This window comes from Cannabis sativa, chromosome 1, assembly GCF_029168945.1.
Source record: "Cannabis sativa cultivar Pink pepper isolate KNU-18-1 chromosome 1, ASM2916894v1, whole genome shotgun sequence".
Classification (NCBI taxonomy): Eukaryota; Viridiplantae; Streptophyta; class Magnoliopsida; order Rosales; family Cannabaceae; genus Cannabis; species Cannabis sativa.
Window position 1 is genome coordinate 39,438,767 of NC_083601.1, and position 22,135 is coordinate 39,460,901.

General features: G+C 31.9%; 3 protein-coding genes across 4 annotated transcripts; 1 reads left to right on the forward strand and 2 right to left on the reverse strand.

Moving 5' to 3' along the window:
* Positions 1 to 2,808: 2,808 nt before the first annotated feature.
* On the reverse strand, positions 2,809 to 5,021 carry LOC115707652 (E3 ubiquitin-protein ligase CSU1). The gene is made up of 2 exons (XM_030635675.2): positions 4,545 to 5,021; positions 2,809 to 3,693 (listed from the first exon to the last, which is right to left on the reverse strand). Exons 1-2 carry the CDS (start codon positions 4,781 to 4,783, stop codon positions 3,021 to 3,023), a joined length of 912 nt encoding a protein of 303 aa, XP_030491535.1. The 5' UTR covers positions 4,784 to 5,021; the 3' UTR covers positions 2,809 to 3,020.
* A 5,507-nt stretch (positions 5,022 to 10,528) lies between these two features.
* On the forward strand, positions 10,529 to 13,423 carry LOC115707651 (universal stress protein PHOS34). 2 transcript variants are annotated; one of them, XM_030635672.2, is made up of 2 exons: positions 10,529 to 11,549; positions 13,182 to 13,423. In XM_030635672.2, exon 1 carries the CDS (start codon positions 10,874 to 10,876, stop codon positions 11,543 to 11,545), a length of 672 nt encoding a protein of 223 aa, XP_030491532.1. In that variant the 5' UTR covers positions 10,529 to 10,873; the 3' UTR covers positions 11,546 to 11,549; positions 13,182 to 13,423. The 2 variants fall into 2 exon arrangements, with proteins under 2 accessions (XP_030491532.1, XP_030491533.1); XM_030635673.2 differs by having other exon boundaries at positions 10,707 to 11,549; positions 13,155 to 13,423.
* A 5,753-nt stretch (positions 13,424 to 19,176) lies between these two features.
* Positions 19,177 to 20,864, reverse strand: LOC115703699 (zinc finger protein CONSTANS-LIKE 4). Its single transcript, XM_030630935.2, has 2 exons — positions 19,616 to 20,864; positions 19,177 to 19,500 (listed from the first exon to the last, which is right to left on the reverse strand). The coding sequence occupies exons 1-2, from the start codon at positions 20,141 to 20,143 to the stop codon at positions 19,468 to 19,470; spliced, it is 561 nt and encodes a 186-aa protein (XP_030486795.2). The 5' UTR covers positions 20,144 to 20,864; the 3' UTR covers positions 19,177 to 19,467.
* Positions 20,865 to 22,135: the final 1,271 nt, after the last annotated feature.

Below are 22,135 nucleotides of genomic sequence, written 5' to 3' on the forward strand. Positions count from 1 at the left end.
AAATTTTTTTTGCCGTTCAAAATTTCTCTTGAACTATTGAGATTCTTAAATTTAAAGACCTTTGTTTAATTTCATTCAATTTTATTGTTTCAGTGATTGTTTATGTACTAAATCATGCTCGCCATACTTTGATATCTACCAAATCATTTCCCTCAAACTTTGATATGTACTAAATCATGTCCCTGAACTTGCATCCATGTTAGAATTTTTTTTACTAAAATTAGATAAAAGTACTTAAATCTAACAATCTTAATAGTTCAAGGGAATTTTTAACGGCCAAAAAAATTCAGGAACATGATTTAGTATCAAGGGAAAAATTGCTAATTAGCCTTTTCAGAATAAAATAAAATAAAATTCACGGTTTTAGTTTTATTGTTTTAACCAAATTACTGCTATTAAACAAATTGAATTAAACATCATGATTTTGGTAATTGGATAATTATGTTTTCGGAGATTTATAAAAAAAAAACAAAATAAAAAAAACAAAGTTGACTTTCAAATTTTTAAATGTACTATCTTATATTCGGTTAAATACGTTATATTATTATTAATATTATTCTTGGAATAATTTCATAAATACACAAAAATAAAAAAAAAATTACAAAAAATACGGTTTTATGGAATTTTAAATATTTTTACGAATTTTTTGATTTTTTTTTACAGAAAATATGATCTTTTTATGTTGTATTCATGTTAATTTATTGTTGATTTTTTAATATCTGTATGTTATTTTTTGTTGTTGTTTTGATGTTATTTTCATGTTACTTTTATGTAATTTTTTTGTTGTTTTCGTGTTGTTTTTACAGAAAATTGTAAAAATATATATAAAAATCATTAAACGTAAAAATATAATTTTTTTATAAAAAATGGTACTTTATGTAACTATCTCATTATTCTTTAGACATTTTATGCTACACCTCTTAATTTTAGAGGAGAATGTTTTTGTTTAATTTCTTTTATAACAATGTATATTATAGTTATTTAAGATATTATGTAAAATTTTGAAAAAAAATTAACACTTCAAACAGTCTATTGCACACATAACTCATTTATTTTATATTATATGAAAGAGGTCTGTTTGGACACTACATTTTTTTTAATAGAATGATACAAATTAAATTCTAAAATTATTTAAAAAAAATATCACGTAAACTGTTAGGAATTATAGTAGCTAATTAGGTAAAACCAATATTTAACCACGAAACTCTAATTCAAGAACAACATGATTAGCAGATCGCTTGACAAAAATTAAAAAAGAGATTATTCAAACTATAAAGAATTTGTCTGCAATGAGAGATTCAGAACCCAAAAACAGAAGGCATAATTATTGAAACTTCGAATAGCTTGGATTGTGATCAAACTGTCTTACTCCACCACCACATCTTCACATATTCACGACCTGTCTCTTTCAACCAGCTCAAAACCTCTTTAACCCCAATAGCCTTGGCAAGAACAGGGTCAACCACATCCATCTAACTTGCTGTCCAACCAGAATAAGCTAACCAGAAGAGTCACGTGCCAACCAACCATACCCATGCTTGTTCAGATTACTAATGAGAGTTGCATCGACATTGATTTTGATCGTATTACTAACTGGTGCAATCCAGTACTCATGCCCTTCGCCGTCTTGTAAAGAAAACAAAGAAGAATCAAAAGTTTTATCTTGAGCACATCTCTATTGATCAAAATTTCCTTTAGTCAAAGAAATTACCTCTCTAATAGTCTTATTCCTATCATGCCAAACTTTATCATTGTGCACAGGGCCGGCCCTGACTTTTAGTGGGCCATAGAAAAAAAAAATTATTTTGGGCCCTTATTTAGAAAAAAAATATGGTATTTTTCAAAATCAGTAAAAAAAATGGTATAATTTTAAAAGGTAAATATTTTTTTTGGGCCCCTGGGATAGGTGGGCCCTAGGCACAGGCCTAGCCCGCCTATGCCCAGGGTCGGGCCTGATTGTGCACATACTACAATGCCCAACAAAACATAACAGCTCTATGCTTTATTTTAAAACTCTAACTCTCAAACCTGTCATGAAGCCATTCTCTAAAAGAATTGTCCCCAATCTCCATTACCGAAATACCATCTATTTTTCAACATGTGAAAGCGAAAGAACACCCCACAAGACAATGTAAAATATACTCAACAACTCGAAAGCACCTTGGACACTACTTATGATATTCCTATCATGCCAAACTTTATCATTGTGCACAAACTACAATGCCCAACAAAACATAACCGCTCTATGCTTTATTTCAAAACTCTAACTCTCAAACCTGCCATGAAGCCATTCTCTAAAAGAATTGTCCCCAATCTCCATTACCGAAATACCAACTATTTTTCAACATGTGAAAGCGAAAGAACACCCCACAAGACAATGTAAAATATACTCAACAACTCGAAAGCACCTTGGACATTACTTTTGATATTATAAATTTCTCAAAATTTTGCAGGTCTTTAATAAAAATAACGTATACGATCATGAAAAATATAAATTAAAATATTTTCTTAAATGCCGAAACAATAAAATATGCACAAGTACATCTTTTTTTGTGATGCATTGTAGAAGTTATTCTGCGTGCACACACCAAAAAAGAGTGATGCAAAATACCGAATAAACAGAAATAAACAAAAGTTATTCTCCAATCTCAAGAAATTGTTAATCCCATTTCTTAGTCCCACACTAATCCACATACAGAAATAAACAGAGTAATGAAACCCATTTTTTATTCTCATGCCCATATGTTGACAAGTGCTGTAATATGAAATTTTGGAATGCGATTCATTATATATAAGTAAACAGAAAAGGAGAGAAAATCAACTTCAACTCAAAGTTATGAACCAACAACAAGTAGCCAAAAACCATACTTTCACTTTATAAGGATGTCTTGTTAGCTTGCATGGATGTTGGGGCCTTCATACAATAAGCTCATTTATAAATGAAGAGACATAGAGAAGGATAGTGTATAACTATTTAAAGGGGATTGAGAAAATCAACTGCATTGCATTTATAGCTCAGCTCAAGTCTTTGTTGAGGGCCTGACCAACCCCAGTCCTGAACCACTCCCCAAATGCTTATAGTCTTTCGCTTCAAGATGATCTCCATGCCCAGCAAACCCGGTCCCTCCTTTTTCCAAGTTTACCAGATTCCTCTCTTTGCATCCCTTATTGCAGACGAGACAAACTTTGTCAACCGCCATGAACTTGTCAGCACACTTCTTACAAAAGACATGCCCACAAGAGCTAAGGGCTACAAGAGAAAGTGTGTTGGTTAGAGTAACTTTGCAGCTGGGACAGATATAGCTCTTATCCAAAGATGACATTTTCTTGTCGGTTTTGTCCTCTGTGAAGATTACAGGAAAAAGAGTTTTCAGCTTCAGTTTCTCATTGCCTTCAGGACACACAGTACTGGTGGAGGGAGCCTCTACTTTGACAGAAGCTTCAGGTGTGGCGGAAGGCAGCCAAAAAGCTTTCATTGTGCGGAGTGCTTCTTCTTCAAAAGATGTGGCCTTTACACTATTTGCCCCATGAAAGCCATTCTTATCACGGCTATTATTTCTATCACTGTACTGGGGTACCGCACCATGGTTTTGCTGATCAAATGCATCAAGCTCCCGAGCTTTCTGTTGCGTTATCTTCTCTTCTTCCTCTTGTTTCTCTTGTTTTTGCTGTGCAACATGTGCAGCTAACTTCCTGCCAAGTTGACGATATCTTCAGTACATAATTGAAATAAATGACATGCTAAGCTAGGCAAACCAAAGATACAGAAAAGCTAAAAACTATGAATGAACTTAGTATGCTAGTATAGAACAAAAGACAACGCATATAAATGATCCAAGAATACTATTGGACCACCAAGTTCAAGCAATTTTATTTGGTCCAGTCACCAAATTTTATATAAGGCACAAGTGCTTGTTTAACTCGCTAGGGTTATAACCTAATTTTACGTATGAAGATCATTATGTTGAGAAGAAACATAAGCTTATAATCCCACCCACCTACAACCCGGTAGCACACTATGTCACCTCGACCATATATTTGAGACGTTTCGATCTTTCTTAGTAATATTTTCCTCTTTCTATTTGGTTTCCCATAAGAGCGAATGAATTGTGGAGACATTTCAAAATGATGCTTGAAAAGATTCCCCCGCCATGCTATTCAAAACGCAAATAAAGACATTACCAGACAAACCCTGCAAAATTCTTCGTGCTAATTACTAAACTTCATATGACTTAATACTAAGTCATCTCACTGAACTCTTCGCTCAACTAGAGGGAATACGGGCCTTAATCACTCACCTCATTACCAAAATGCTATCACTCTCGGCAACAACAGAGACGATGTTAAATCTCCTTTTTCCTATCTCCCAAAATTTGCTCTTCTACTACTCAAAAAGTGTATATGTATTCCTACATGGAACCAATTATGTGATACATATGAAAACTAAACAAGTAGATGCACCAATAGTCTTTATTAATTTTTTTTAAAATAAGATATACATATACATACACACATATATAAGATATAAGGTTAAAAGAATCAACCTCTGAATGTCTTTTTTCTGAGAAAGCATACACTCGAGAATGCATTCCTTGCAAAAGACATGGCCTTTCTGGCAACAAAGGGGGTCGATAAAGGGCTTCAAGCAAAGAGAACAAACGTCAAAAGGCTTTATAGAGTCCTTGCCCAGCCTCTCCTTCTGAGTTCCATAACCAAGCTTACGCTTCTCATCGTAAGTGAAGAAAGCTAAGTCGTTGTTGTTCTTTGAGTGCCTCTGAGGCATTTCTCCCTTTCTCTTTCTTCTCCGTCAGTTCGCAATGACAAACCCCCAATTCGAAACCTTGATTTGAATTCAGATCGATATGGCTTCGCACCCAATTTAGCAGGAAAAAAGGAAACCCTAGAAATTTACGAGAGGAGAGTCCTGCAAGGTCGATTGGATCGATTAGGACCGCAGTGAGAAAAATAATCAGGTGTGTTCGTGTACACAATAATTACATGTCTTACTTCATTTTTTTTAATCATTGATTAATTTTTGGTTTAAATTTAAAAAAAATGATATTTACAATTTAAAGTTATCCATTCTACACAAGGCCTAGCATTTTGTCTTTGCTCTGTGACTCTTTGGTTTTGTTTATTGAGAAGGTTTCTCCAGCAAAAAAAAAAAAAAAAAAAAAAAAAAGAGTTTTTTTTTTAAAAAAAAAAAAGAAAAAAACAAACGTTTACAATAAAATTACAATTTTATTATTAGTTTTTTTTTAAGATTTCTTTATAAATTTTCAATTATAAATTTTTTATTTATGTATATATAATAAAAAAAAATATTTTTTTTTTTAAAAAAATTGGGCCATAAAAAAATAAAGACCTTGGGCCGGCCCTGATTCTACACCATCGTACCAAAAAATAGACTAATTTTTTTAAAATGCCAAACGTCCTTTAAGAGTGTCAGCATTACTAACTATTATTATTAGTTAGTGTTAGTTAAAAAGTAGTTAATTACATAAGAGCATCTCCAAGGAGTACACTAAATTTGGTGTCACACTATCACCAAATTTAGTGTCAAAAATTATTTCTATTCTAACCATAATACTAAAAATTACACTAAAAAAATATTCCATATTATTATATTAATTTAATAAAATCACTACAATTGTTAAAAGATAATAATATTGTAAAATCGGTAAAACTCAATAATGCCTCACAAAATTATAATCCATATTATGATTATCTCGGCAGATAAGAAAATAATCTTTTATATTATTGATTTTTTTTGTCTCTCGATTGTCGAAACAAGTAGGAGTATATTAGTATACCACTTTTAAAGATGTGCATTGAAAATTTATTTTTATTACTATAAAAATAATTTATAGTATTCATATTTAAATTTACACACAACAAATTAAAATGTGCTTTTATATTACACTCTTTGAATAAAAGAGTTACTCGTGTAATAGACAGTTTGAACTTTATTTTTCGGCGTGTTAAATTTATCCAAATTTTTAAAAATTTTACAGGATGTCTTAAATAAGTATAATGTACGCTACTATAATAATAATAATAAAAAAAAAGTCTCAAATTTTGAAACAAATAGAAGTACATCAGTGTACCACTTTTAAAAAGACACATTGTAATTTAATAAATACAATTAATAATATAGACATATACAAAAATTAGTTATATATATATAAAAAAAAGTATGTGGTGTGAACAGTGCATAGCATATATGTCGTGCACTGTAGCACACACGACAATTTAGTGTAATGTTTGCAGCTACGTTGGAGGGCCGTTTCCACAGCATCACCAAATTTGAAGCCTCGTTGGTGATGCTCTAACTAACTTCTGCTATTAGCTTTGTAATATTGGTGACTTGATATAAATAAATAATCAGAATTTAGATTTTGCTAATTTTCTCTTAGATTCTTTTCAATTCTTGCTCTGCCTTGTCTTTTGTTTTACAAATAGCACTCGCATGAATTATTCTATCTTATCATTCAAAATAAATTATATTTGAATTCGAATCCAATCTTGAATCCCAAACCCGAGAATACGGACTAACCCAAAGCCTGAACCCCGATCTTAGATCTGGACATAGACTTAGACTTAGACCCACACTTAGACTCAAACTCGAAAAATTAAAATTTAAAAATTAAATTATATTAAACCATATAAAGTAGATTTAATTGAAATTAATCAGCCTAAGTTTTAATCATTGTTAATTTCATTGTTAATTATTTATTTTCTTTTTCAATAGAATTTAAACATATTTACTTATTATTATTGTCACTAAATAGAATTATGAATTCAATTGTTTGATAATTAACTATAATCCTCGTGAAAATGATACTTTATTCATTATTATATTACTTAATTCGATTACATAGATTTGCGTACTAGAATATCATAACAATACAATTCAACACAATAGTATATTATACAATACAATATAATAATGTGCTTAGTATTGACCTGTGGACCCGAACTCCGGACTCCAGACCCAAACCCAGACCTCAGACTTGGCCTCAAACTCCATACCCAAACCTCAGACCTGACCTTGAATCTTGGATCCCGACCCCGACTTGGACCCTAGACCCAGACTCGTACCCCAAACCCCGGACCCACATTGTTTTAAAATTTGTAGTAGTAATAATTAATATAATAAAATATTATATCTAAACATAGTGTTATTTGTTATTTAATATAATATAACTTTCATACGACCTATCAAACGAGCTCTATGTGTACTGGAATGTGTGTAATTATGGTTTGACCTATTAACATTAGAACTACAATGGAATCCACCAAGGAAAAATAATCCAATAGTGGGCATAAATAATCCAACACAAATTGGACTATTTTGAGAGAATGGATTATTAAAATAGTTTCAATGATTAATCTTAATCATATTCCCATGTACCAAACCCCCCAAATGAATTAGATTATGGTTAATAAGGGTTCTTAAACCAAAAAATAAATAAATAAATGCTTAAGGGTTGTTGCAAAAATTACGAGCTATGCAAGTATACGTAATTACTTTTGTAGTTTAATTCGATTAAGATTGATATTATTCTCACGAAAATTGATTATCAAGTACCAATAACTTATTTTATTTTCTATCTCGAATTGAAATTGTTAAAAATAATAAATAAAAAAATTTAATGAAATACAAGAACAATAAATGTAAATGAGAAATTAGGAATTTTAATCTCCTTTACAATCTACTTTATGATTTATTAATGCAAGCATACATATAATTCTTCTCACTAAGATGAAAGACATGCAAAAGTGTTAAATATTCAAATTAAGAAATATAAAATTCGACCTAATGTAAATTCTCTATATTTTTATGAGAAATTTAAACAATAAGAAGCAATGAACATAACCCTAAATCACATAGACCAATTTGATACTCTCATTCTAAATTGAAATCTATGTATATTCAATTTTAGCATATTCAAATTTCACTTCTTAAATTTTGATTCGAAATCATAAATAGCATGTAAGAGGTACGAAATCAATCACATACACACTAATCACAAATTGAATAAATCTTATTTGAAGAAGAAATAAACAAAATTCCATTAATTCATAATAAAGCTTCAAGAGATTCAATTAGAAACCCTAAATAGAATTTAGTTCATTATCACAATAAAATATCCTTAATAATATTTCTAGAAGACATATAAAAATCAAAAATTAAAAGATGTGAGAAAGAAAAAAAAAATTAGATTAGAGTTGTCTTGCTCCAATCTTCATCTCCAATCCTTTCCATGTTCTTGTTTTTTGTTCTCCAATGTCTTCTATCATTTATTGCCTAAAAAGCCTTTAAAATTCGATCTAATTAACTATAATTTCGTAATTAAAAGGCCCAACCCCCATAGACTTGCATTTGCATGTAAAAGACTTGTGCTCGCGGATTGCTTGTTGTCTATATATTTTTTTACTTTGACCTCTCTCAGCAGAGCTGATTCTAGACTAAGGCGGGCTAGGCATGCGGGGCCACTCATATTAAGAGTCCAAATAAAAAAAAACTTTCAATAAATATACGTATTTTTTAATAATTTTTTAAAAATATTATTTATTGTTATAAAAAAGACTCAAAAAAAAAATTATCTTTTCTAGGGCCCATATTTGAGGGCCTACTGAGAAAGAATCTAAAATTATTATGTTCTAATTTTTTTCTAAAATTTATTCATGGTCAAATTCAAGTTTAAAATTTTAGCTTTATTTTTCTTAGAGAAATTTGCGGCAAAAGTCCTCAAGAAGTTCAGTTTGATACAGATAAGTCCCCAACCTCGAAGAATAGCGGTGATAGTCCTCAAGCTCATGATTTTTATTTGTCCGTTAGTCCTAATGTTAACTGCTCCGTTTATTTTTTTAAAATTGCCACGTGTCAAAATATTATTGGTCCAAATTATTATTTTAATTTTAAAAAATAAAAATAAATAAATAAATTTCTCTTTTTCTTTTTCTTTCTTTTATTCTTCTTCGTCTTCTTCTTCTCACTGGCAGAAGTCGTCGACCCCCAACCCCAAACCACCACCACCACGCATAGCCACGACCTAAACTTGGGTTGCAATCACAACCCAAATACCATCAAACAAAAAAAAAAGTCAAGCTCGAAATACCCAAATACCCAAACTTGGTTGTTTTCTTGGCCCCAAATTCTCGACAGGATTTCAGAGGACCAAAGCTCCATTTGATGATTTGTTTACTGGTGCCCCTCCAACCCTAGCGAACACTCTTCCCAGTTGAGATCGTTGAGGTCGGTGATAACATTGTCCAGCGTAATGGTTACCATCGGTGAGGAACTGATGTCGTTGAGAGTAGAACGAGGTGGACTAACTAAAGTGAGTGTGCTCGCTGCATCTAATAGGACCGTCTGTGAGAAATTAGAAACCTAAAACCAAGTCATGGGAGGCACCATTTCTCCTTTTACTGGTTCTGGCCGTGAAGCCGTCGCTCTAGGTGAGGCTGTTGGGGCTGTGATTCTGGAGCCGTTTCAACTACTGGTGTTGGCGGCAACTGCGAAATGGTTAGAATTAGGGTTAGGGTTTGGTTGCATCTATAACAGTGAGAAAAAGAAGAAGAAGACGAAGAAGACGAAGAAGAGGAAAAGAAAGAAAAAGAAAATTATTTTTAATTTACTTATTTATTTTTATTTTTATTTTTTAAAATTAAAATAATAATTTGGACCAATAATATTTTGACACGTGACAATTTTTAAAAAATAAACGGAGCAGTTAACATTAGGATTAACGGACAAATAAAAATTATGAGCTTGAGGACTATCACCGGTATTTTTCGAGGTTGGGGACTTATCTGTATCAAACTGAACTTTTTGAGGACTTTTGCCACAAATTTCCCTTTTTCTTATAAAGTTTTCCTATTAAAAACACTAAAATAACAAATTAATATTAGAATTAAACAAAATGAATAAAACAAACAAAACAAAGTAAACTTTAAAAACTCTAAACTTACACAAATCTAAAATATTAATGATGAAAAATAACTTTATTTTATACAATTAACAAGGGTCCTAAAAAGACCCATTCACAATCCAACCCAAAAATATATTTTCAGAATAATTCTAATTCTAACCTCCATTGATAAGGAAAGAAAATGAAACCAAGCGAACCGAGTGCATAATCTTTTGGATGCATCCCTCCTTAAAGCCCAAACGATACATCATAAGCTTTAAGATCATTTTGTCCCCATTGCCAAACTGATATTTCTTCATAGTATATGAAGGTATATATATATTCAAAACTAATAATAGAGTTGTCATGGAGAAGCCGCCCAGAAATGAAGGCACTTTAATTTTCAAAAATTACGCAAGGCAAGGACGTTTTCATCCAGCCAAACACTTAAGATTATCTCATAGAATTCACATTAGACAAACTGATAAACCATTAAAAATCAGCATTAACATTTTGGTTGACATTTTAATGGTTTGATTTTTTTTTTGCTTTACCCTAAGGCTAATAATAGGGCTTTAAATTGACTCAAATTCTTCTTCTTTTGATGTGTTAATAAACTTTCAAATGAAAAAGTTTTAGCAGCACCAATAAATAAAACAATAAAGAATAGGCTTTGCAGCAGCATTGAATGAAGTAGGCCCCTCCTCCTTCCCTTCCTCCGGTCCTTATCATATCCTAAACACAATCTCTCTCTTATAAAATAAATAGTAATAATAATATTATTATTATTAATATTAGTATTATTATATTTTCCTAAACCCAAAACCCAAACCAAAAACCGACACCCAAACAAACCCCTTCAAAGAAGAACAAACAAGTACAACTACAAACCCCCAATCCGAAAATCCATTACATTATTATTTTTAAAAATTTAATCCAAATACTAAATTTAAGCCATGACATCCCCCAGAAGCACTGCCGAATCAGACCTCACGGCCACTGCAATACTCGTTCAACCATCTTCCCCGAGATTCCCGGCTAGTGGGACCCCCACCGCGGGAGCCCAGCGCAAGATCGGCATAGCCGTTGACCTTAGCGATGAGAGCGCCTTCGCCGTTAAATGGGCTGTTCAGAACTACCTTCGCCCCGGTGATGCCGTCGTCCTTGTCCACGTCAGCCCCACTGACGTCCTATACGGTGCGGATTGGGGCTCCGTCGATGCGACGGTGGCCAACGACGACGACGACGAGGAGTCGAAGCGGAAGCTCGCTAACGACTTCGATGCGTTTACGACGTCTAAAGCCAACGACGTCGCTCGGCCACTGGAGAAGGCGTTGATTCCTTATAAGATCCATGTTGTGAAGGATCACGATATGAAGGAGCGGCTTTGCTTGGAGGTGGAGCGCCTTGGTCTCAGTGCCCTCATCACGGGCAGTCGTGGCTTCGGTGCCTCCAAGCGTGAGACCGATGCTAAGCTCGGTAGCGTTAGTGATTACTGTGTTCATCACTGTGTTTGTCCCGTTATTGTGGTTAGGTCTGCCCAAGACAAGGATGGGAATGGTGCTTCTGATCTTAAGTCTCGTAAATCGGAGGACGACCAAGAGTTTCACGATGCTTTGGAAAACTAAACAGGTTCATCTCTAATCTAATATTCTTTCCTAGCTTTTGAAATCTACATTTTTTAGTAAAATTATTGAATTGCATTGTGTTTAGTTAGTTCAATGACAAATTACATTACATGTTCTGGGTTTGTTGGTTAAATGTAGTTATTTTTAGCTGATTGGGCATTTGTTTCGGCTAGTTAATGTAGCCAAAACAAATACTTTATTTGCTTAAGCTTTGCGCCTATACTTCGAAGCAGAAAGAAATTCGTAAAGTATGAAACGTTATATTTCATGCAGAAACATCTGATTTCGGAAGTGATAATGCCAGACCAGACAGTGAGTATTGGGTTTGTTGGTCTGTTTCAAATGATTGTGGCTATTATCACCGAAGTGGCCCTTTCCTCTTTTGTTTAGTAGGCCTGATATCCATAAAAATTAATTGTTTTTACTAGCTTTCCCCTCAACAATTTTGATGTCAAGGCTTTATGTCAAAATTGTTCCACACTTGAACTTTGTTTGGCCAAGCACGGATTTAAATTTTGAAATTAGGTGTCTCGGTTGTAACAGAAATTATATTGTGCTCTGTTTTTTATAGACCTTTTATGAAAAAGTTAGTCATTTTGTTTCTTAATGGAAGCATAAGGACAGAGAGGTCATACATGTGTTTGTATTTTTCAATGGTAAGCAGTTGGTTTAGTTGTAGACTATTGTACTTTTGAATGGAAAGTAAATTGGGGTAAGTCGTATGCTTGTCTAAAGATATATTATTGAGAGAGAGAAAAAAACATCCTGAATTGTTTGGCTCACCATCTTGGTTGACACCGTTTATTCTCAATAAACATTCTTATTGGTGGTTTCTTATAAATAAACATATATTGCACTTGCATATCATGTTCATTGCATAATTAATTACTAAAACAATTCTAGGAAACCAGATGACGCTGCCTCTTAATTGTAATAAATCCCTTATGTGTTTCATTCAAGAAATGATACTCTAGTAAAGGGTGATATTATCTTCAAATGTTTTACTATCTGAATGCTGCAACTAAAAAACATAAATAGGGTATGATTCAGGGACTTAAGGATTGTTATAACTTACAATACTACATTTAAAGCTGTCTTCATAATTTACTAATCTTTATACTGAATGAAATAAAACTAAGTGGGATAGATTTTTAATATGAGTTGGGTGAGTGGAATTTGAAGATTAAACAAGCACTGAGTGGAGTGATTTTGAAAGGCAATAATATTTTTGCAAGGTTTGAGGTTGTACCTAAGCAGATCAACAGGTCTCCTCTGCAAATAAGTTTTTTGGGGTATTGTTTCTCTTTTGTTGGATAGAAAAGGATCAGCATACCAAGTATGTTTAGGCACTACTAAGTAAGTCATAGTTAGAAAGATCATTCTAGAATTGAGGTTGTTAAAGGTTGAAACATTCAACCAAACGTATTGACTATTTTCTTCAATGCAGTGTAGCGTTTGATGGCCATAGTTTCATAATAATTTTTGCTATCTCTGCTTCAAGGCATTGTTTTGTGAAACCATTTAGGTACCAAGTAAAATAGGACTTTGGTATATTAGAGTTCATAAAGTTTTCCATGCTTATGTGATTTTTCTTTTTTTCCTTTTTAAGAAAAAACGGAACTTTCATTCCTTGCAGATAGAAGGATTTGAGTAGATGCTGAAGCGCTTTAAGATGTTTTCAAGCTCAAATACTCAATATGGTTGAATGTTGTACAAAAAGTAATGGTGGAGATGATGTCTGTTTCTATTAACTTTTTACTGCCTCGCGCATGTATAGAGTTGGGGATGTTGAAGTTGGCTTGATTTCTTTTTCTTGTTGTACTTTCTAATTTATGTTGGAATCTTTTTATTCCATTAATAAAAAAAGAATATTAGAAAGTTGGTGTTGTTTCATTTTTTTTCTTTTTCTGTCCCTCCATCTCTGAAAGGAAAATTATGTTGGTGTGCTACTAAGATTGATAGTGGAATCGTATGTACACGTATCTTCACGAGTACGAATTTGGCAAGCTTTATCATGTTATAGGCATCCAATGACAAACGCACAAAAGTCACAGAGAAAGGAGTCCATTGTCTACTATGGTTTGTGAAGTGTCCAGTGTCCATACTCCATAGGCAGAGTACCATTTTAACATTATGGATTATGGAATATCTTTATAGGCATGTTCACATCAACTGGGAAAGTGAAGTAAGAAAGAATAAACCTTTGCTTCGAGTTCCTATTCCGCATAAATAAAAAAAATTCATGTATTTTTGTGGTGGTGTGAGATAACTAATTACAAAAATGGTACGACAACACCTCCTAATGTGGAGTTGTGCCAACGACACCAGATAAAAGGACGGAGCAATGGAGTAGAAGGAAGAAATTAAAATTAAAAGGGACAAACTATAAATCTTGAAGAAAATTAGAAAAGAAATACAATGAAAAGAGAATTTAAAAACAAAAAAAATATTCTTATTGGTGGCATAGTCACCCTATACTGTATACATAAGAGGATGACTCTGTCTCTGATAATCAACAGCACAAAGGCAACTAAACATCAAAAGTATAACATGATTATTATTAGAATTTCAACTATTTTTCCTTTTACAACTTAAAACATAAAATTGTTCATATTATGTGCTATTTGTTGTTTGTCTATTATAACTTTGAATATGTAAATAATATGCATGCAATTTATTCTCTTGGTTTTAGAGATTTATAGTTATACAATTTAAAATATACATCTTATTCTTGTATACTTTTGCTTATTAGTGAGTTCTTTTAATAATGCTGTGTATAAAACTCTTAACAAGTACAAATTTATGCAAGTTTTACTAAATGTTTGTTGTTCGCATGCATTATTATGTTAAATAATCATGCACAAAACAGTATATACTTTGTTTCTGTCCCTTGATAGCAGAATAATAAACCCCTGCTCATTTGACAATTGACATCTCCAGCTCCAAGTTTTGATTATTGATAGAAAGCTTTAACTAGTTTGGTGCCAAATTGAAGTGTACTAAGCAGACAATCCTTAATTATTAGTTACCTTGGTTTACAATATAATTCGTTCGGTTAGGGGAAAATCTGTAAAAGGAAGATTGAATAGTAAAATTGAAACTCTGGAAATGGTGATCACTCACCCTAAGGTATGTGACATGACATATTGCTTTGATCTTTTTATTTTTCTGGCTGTTAGCGGAAGTCATTAATTTACCATCCATCTCACATCATCTAAGGCCAACTCCAATGATAAAAACTAAATTTAGTATTGAAGCAAAACTAAAAAAAAGTATAATTTTAACACAATTTTATTCCATTTACAAAACTAAAAGTTTTTTAAAAAAAGTGTATTCTTTATTGTTTTTATATATAAATATAAATAATGCATATACAAATTAATTATTTAATCATTATTTAATTATCAAAACTAAAAAAAAAAAATTAAAAAACAATTTTAGCGTGGTCTATAGTGTTCCACTAATTATAGTGGGGTATTGCAGACAATCGCATATACAGGAAAGCTTAAGATGTTCAGTTAGATTGAAAAATAACACTAAATTTAAATTTTTAGTGTTCGCGATTGGAGATAACCTAAGACCATCTCCAACGTGCATCAAATATAATGCCAAAATCAACATGTTGCACTATAACTGTTTTTTTTTTTTTTAGTATATTTAATAATATTTAAATGTATATTATTGTTAAGTAGTATACTCTTAAAGAGACATTTCGGTAGATTTTTTATCCATTTAGGCATATAAAAAAAAATTTACCTAATTTTTTTTCATAATTGTATATGTTGTAGTTATTTAGGACTACTGTAAATTTTAAAAAAATTCTAAATCGTTTACAATGTCAAAAATAAAATTAAATATTATGTTACATGTTATGGATTTTATTACAATCACTCACGTAAGAGCATGTATCGTAACAAGTAGTATATAAAAATATGGATCCCCTAAGACTAATTTTCAAGTGTTAATTACAAAATACTTTTTTTTTTCATTCAATCCAAGTTAAAGTAAAAAAAAAATCAAGAAACAAGAAAATTAAAGAAAAATAATGCAATATAAAATCAAGAAAATTAAGTGGGAAAATCAAGGTTCTTAACTTCCCCCCTATGTTCTTCAATAAACAACTTTCATCATCTTCCTATTAATGTTCTAATTGCTAGCCTAGGGTTCTTAATTATTCACAAGGTTTTTCTAAATCACAAGTGAATCGAACCAATAGATTAATTCTAATATTCCTATCTTGAATTTAAATCTATCAATAGCATTAATTCTCAAGTCTAATTTGATTACCTAGGATGATAAAGTTAAAGTATATTCCTATCCCAAACACAAGATGTTAATGCTAATTAGTTATATTGATGAGATCTAATTTAGTTATTCTTTCTCAAGTTCCATTCAAATTACTAATTAAATTTCTAAAATTAATTACTCTTTGAAAAGCATTAAGCACAAATTAATATAAATAATTAATATGAATATCAATATGAAGAATTAGGAAGATTACTTATTTATAAACTTAGAGTTCCATTAAAATTCTAGAAAAATAAATTAGTTCACCATCATAAAACAAAATCTCAAACAATAATAATAATCCATGGTATGCATGATATTCACAAGACAAAGATGAAATAAAAAAATGAGAAAAGATAAAACTATTATGATGCTCTATCTTCTATCTTCAAATTCCAAGCTTGAATGGTGATTTTCTCTCCAAGAATGTGTTTCTTGTGTTTTGACTTGATCTCTTATGAAACCTTAATAGAAAATAATGAATTCCCCTGTATTATTTGGCCTTAAAATTGACTTATATATGTCCCAAAACATAACTCTTCGAGTCCAAGAAAAATACTCCGAGTTGAAGGCTTTAAAATATATATTTTTTGCTTCTTATAGGTCTCTCGCCAAGGCCTTACCAGTCCTTGCCGAGCCCACGGCCGTCTGCTACTTTAGTACACTTGTTGTACTTGATTTTTTTTATTTGACCCATTCAGTAAAATATCCATAACTCTCTTATCCGAATTTCAAATGAAATGATTTAAGATGATACAGAAAGCTAAGAAAGAGAACTACAAAGTTTTTTCAGAATTTAAACAAAAAACAGTTAAATTAAAGCTTGAAGTTTCAATATTTCGTAAACTAAACCCGAATCAAGCTAACTTGTGGAAGAATCATTAAGTCGACCTCAATTTTATATCTGTCCTCAAGTTTTTCAATACAAACACTCAATTAAATATTAACAATAAAGATTAAAGAAATTAAATCTAAAACATACTAATATTAATCAAAATCCCAAGAAAAAAAATAATAAAAATAAATCTATCCTATAGAGTTAACATTACGTGCATAATATTTTTTTTTTTTTAGATGTGGTAAGTAATTATTTAATTTTTTTTTTTTCAACATCATAAACTATATTTAAAGTTTTCTAAAAATTTATAAATAATATTAAATAATTACAATATACACTATCCTAAAAAAATAATTGAACTAAAATGCTGATTCCAAAATGGAATATACTAAAACAGCCTTTCGAGGAGTGCACTACAATTTTCTCATCATTATTTATTATAATAATATAATTACATAATAATAATAATAAATAGAGTACTATATTTATTTAAAAATAATATTTAATATTATTGTATTGTGATTGGAACCAAACAATATAATATAATAGTGGTCTAATAAACCTACACATAGTGTAAGCCCAATTTCAAAGTCCATGGGAGGTATATTTGGGGTGCATATTTTTAGAAAGCAAATTTATGTTTGATCAATCTGAGTGAATAGCTTAACCTTCATTGTTTTAGATTATAGTTTTGTCCCTAATTTAAGTTTCATACTTATAAATATTTCATAAAAATTGTGCGTGCGAAGGAATAAATTATATTTTATCATTGTATTGCTCACAATGAAGAAAATCGATATATTTATATTTTAAAAGAATTAGATATTATAATAAATAAAGAAATAAGAAGTTGATTAGTTTTTGAAGTCAAAATAAAATGTGGGGTTAAGAAACACCTAGGAGATCAAGAACCTGACAAAGACAAAATATTTGGACACGTCATGTGATTACAACAAGCCCGTGGTTATTGGACTTTAGCATCACAGATTCCTCTTATCTTAATCTCATACAATTCAGTTTTTGTCGTTTTTTCACTAACAGTCACTACCGATCTTTGTCCTTTACAAGGAGCCAACACATGTACTCTGAACCAACGAACCTGTTTTTTTTTTATTATTATTTTTTCTTTCTAACCAAATAGGTCTAAATAATTTCATGAGCAAAAAAAATTAGGTCTAAATATGAACCTATTTATTTCCCTTGGCAGTTTCTCTGATCTCATTAATGTAAAAATATCAAGGGATATTCTTAAGAATGTCTCAAACTCATTTTAAACACCGTAACAGAGCTACATAAATTGTAATTGAATTTGAAAAGCTGTCAAGAGAGAGATCAACTGATTACTGTTGTTACATGTGAAGGTTTTCCAACTCAGTTATGCTTGTACAATTAATATGGGAGTTAAAAGAAAATTAAAAAAGATAATGAAAATGTAGATATTTTCATTCTCCATACACAAATGATGTGAAAGTAGTGGCCAAGGTTTTTATTACAAAGCTTTGTACACTTACACGAATATGAGTCAGTCATACTTTGTGGATGTCGCTCTTTACAAATGAAAAAGATGAACAGTCAAGAAAAACAGAATCCACAAAACAATTTAAAGGCAAAAAAATAAAAAATAAAAATCTCCAACTCCATGGGTGATGAAAAATTCAAACTACGCCGTGCCATAGCCTCATAATTGCCTCTCTCTACAAGCAACAATTTCCCACCACAAAAAGATATAGACGAATAAAAAAAGAGGACTAAATTAGGGACCAGGCCCCAGTATTTTTTTTTCCTTTTTTATTTGATTCCTTCTTTATCTCTTTCACTTCTCTAATATATATAATCGACTTTCTGATCAATCTCTAATCAACTTGCAATTAAACTACTAATTAATGAGTTATGGTGAGCACGTGGGCATGTCCAAAAGATTGACCCCACCTCCATCCCTTCTCTTCTCCTCCTTCATATTTTCTATACTATATTTTGATCTGTAATGACTAATTAATATAATACAATTTTGTTTCCTTTCTCTATTTCTCTCTCTCTCTTTCTTAGCCAATAGCGCCAGTATCCTCGTTCTAATTTCAAAGTTGTATGCATCGCTGGTTGAATAATAATAATACCTTTCAACTTTATTAATGTAATTTATGCTAAGTACTGTGTGTGATTAGAATCTCAAGACATTTATATGTATGATATAAAGTAGTAGTAGTTTCTACTTTATGGTGCTAACCATGTTTTTAATCTTTGAACACATGTAAAAAATAATAACCTCTAAAAGTGAAGCCGTCAATAATCTTAGCTCCATGTCAAGGCACTCAAGATTTACTTGTTTGTCAAGTTTGTTGTATTTGAAAAGTAAAATAAAAAAGTCGTGGCAGATGGAGAGAAAGAGTATAGAGACGTCGAATACAACGATATATTACCACCCTTAAACGAGAGTTGATGGTTTTTGTAATCTGGTTTCAAGAGGGTCATTTGTCAAAGCCTAAAACAACGGTTTTCACATTCCACATGGTCAATCGTAATGTGCCCTTAAAATTGATTTACATTAATAATGATTACATGTAAATAAAAAAGAAAAAAAAAGAAAAAGAAAAAAGAAAAATTTACATGTGAAAGTGATTAAAGGTTCTATTAGTTAGTAAAAGAAAAATAGTTGTCACATTTGAGCAATATGGCAGATCATGTACCAAACCAGGCTGACACAAACCAAGATCCTTTGGGTCTAGCTAGCCCCCAGCTTCAAAATTCCCTCATCATTTGTGTATTTTGTTTTCTGGCTGAGAATAATGGCAAGCAGCTCTCATGAGGAAAACCCTGTTTTTGAAAAGCTCCTCTGTTTTACATCAAAGTTTGAACATTTTCAGAAAATGAAATTAAGGCCATAAATTAAGCAAAACAAAAACAAACCAGAAAGACCTGGATCATGATCAAATCATTAACATACGTACTTTCCAGGAAAATGTCGTTTTTGACTCAGAAGGATTTCTTTGTCTACTAAACAAGCCGTTGGACTTTGAAGACTCGCCACTTGAACTTGAATTGCTTGACACTGGTGGAGGTGGATTATTTGACCATGGAACTACTTGATTCTCTTCATCATCTTCGTCATCCCTACCACCATCACCATCACCATCATTATTATCATCCTCATCGTTGTTTTCTTCACTGTCATCTTCATCTTCATCTTCTTCGTAGTCGTCGTCTTCTTCGTCATCGTTTTGTTGGATTCCGGTCTCGTTTTGATAGCAGCCATTAACACAGTTGTGGCAGACCGAAACAGTGGGGCTGAGTTTGGGCCCTGAGCCGCTCCAAGGAGTCAAAGATTGACAAACACGGCAGAGTAGAGTCCTCATATGCTTAGCTACCAGGAAATTTGCACTGTGGACTCGGCCATCGCAATCCCAGCATAGGCTAGCCCGATCCGAGTCACAGTACATCTTTGCTGGTGAATCACAGAGCTCACACTTCTTCTTCATTGCTCACTTCTCTCTCTCTCTCTGTCTCTCTGAATCACATCCAATAGTGTTTTCCCTCTCTATAAGTTATTACTATTATTATTAAGCCCACTGTGTGTAAATATGTATATAAGGCGCGCTGAAAAATGAAGATTAAGAAAAACGTGGAGGGAGTGCAACTTGTAATAATATCGGTTTGATTTTTTTTAGAAACTTCTGAGTTTGGGCTTAGGAGTTGGTCTAATTATTCATTTGAAGAATTTTTGTGGTTAATTTATGAGAAAGTAGAGAAATGAAACAAAATAGACCTTTCTTATAGTAGGAAGGAACTAGGAAGATAATCAAAACCCACAACTGTCTAGACCAAAACTAAAGTTTTCAACTTGATTTGTTAAATAAGAATAGAAAGATTATTTATTATTATTTATAATTTATTTTAAATTAAGATGGGTAGAGAGGAAGAAAAAGAACAAGTATAGTACTGAGTGAGAGACAAGATATTTAAATCTTTGTGAGAGAAATGTGGTATGTAATGTGGATCATACAAGATCTTTGGCTTGCATCATGGTCATAGACTTGTGTGAGTTAATGGTGGGAATTAGGTGCGGTTTCTGAAGCTTAAGCACTATACCAAATTTTTTTTGACACATCTGATGGCACCAACCGCAAATGGGACACTGGTGTGGCCCGGTGGGGGCATTTGGGAGGTCCATCTATTCACCTAATGCTACCTTCTTTGATTTTTAACTCCCTTTCTTTTTTGCAATTTTCTTGCAACTTGTGTTTCCTTGTGCATTGTACGTACTGTTACTCCTATTGCATATTGCATGTCACTTATTATAGATGAAACCAAAGCCAGAGTAAAGACAAGCTTTTCTTTCCGTTTATGACTTTGTTTGATTTTTCTTGGGAACTTTCCACAGTCCTTGACAAATCAATTATTGTACTCCTAGCTAGTAACGAACACAAACTTATTGTTTTTAATGATACCATTAAATGTTTTCTCTAAGTTCTGTGGCTACATTGGATGGTTCAAAGTTTGTGATGATTGAGAGGGTTGTGTTGGGTGGCTAGAACAATATCCATGCTGGCGTGGCGTGGCAATCATCTATTAGTGGTTCTTGTAAGTTATATATGTCAAGACCATGACTAAGAAGTCACTCACTCACCTACACAATTTGATGTTGAGATGACCTATATATATATTTATACAGTACATACATGTACATATATATAACACGTGTCACATACGCCTCACCACTATTACAAGAGAACATTTTGTGCAAATATATATGCTTATTTGGGCTAATCACTACGAGGATATGTTAATAATGACTTCATAAAACATATATTAATTGATAATAATGTAAACATGAAACATGGTTTTCTAATTAAGGATATCAATAATTATGTGTCGGTAATAGCTATTTTCTACGAGTAGGACGTAATACATTCTGAGTTTACATATGAGGCTTAGGTGGATCGCATCATATTTTATGATGGAACTTCCTTTCGTACTAATAAATCTTTTAACATGTACCCGGTATTCTTTTTAATTTCTCTTTCCCATTCTACATTGAAGAAAAAATATATATTAATACTAATCAGTGGCGTAGGTGTGTGTTAATGTGCATGATTGATATGTACCCTGATATGTAACTCGAGCATTATTGGACGCTAACTATTATATATATACATATATATTTTGAAACTATAATAACTAGCATATAATGTAAAGTTTATTTTAAACATGCTACAAAATTACACTATTCTCGATCTTTTATAAAGTAAAATTTGTCTTATTTTACTTTCTTGGACTTTATCGTTTGCTCTAAAGCGTAACATAAGAATAAATAGAAGAAAGAAAAAAGAACAATACTTCACACACTTGGGGGGTGAACTAACTAATTCTATACATGCTGAAAAGAGAGCAAAAGAACAAGATCCGGTGTGAAAAGTTGCAGGCCAGGGCTGGATTTAACCAAAGGGCATGGGCTATACTATGCAGGCCCA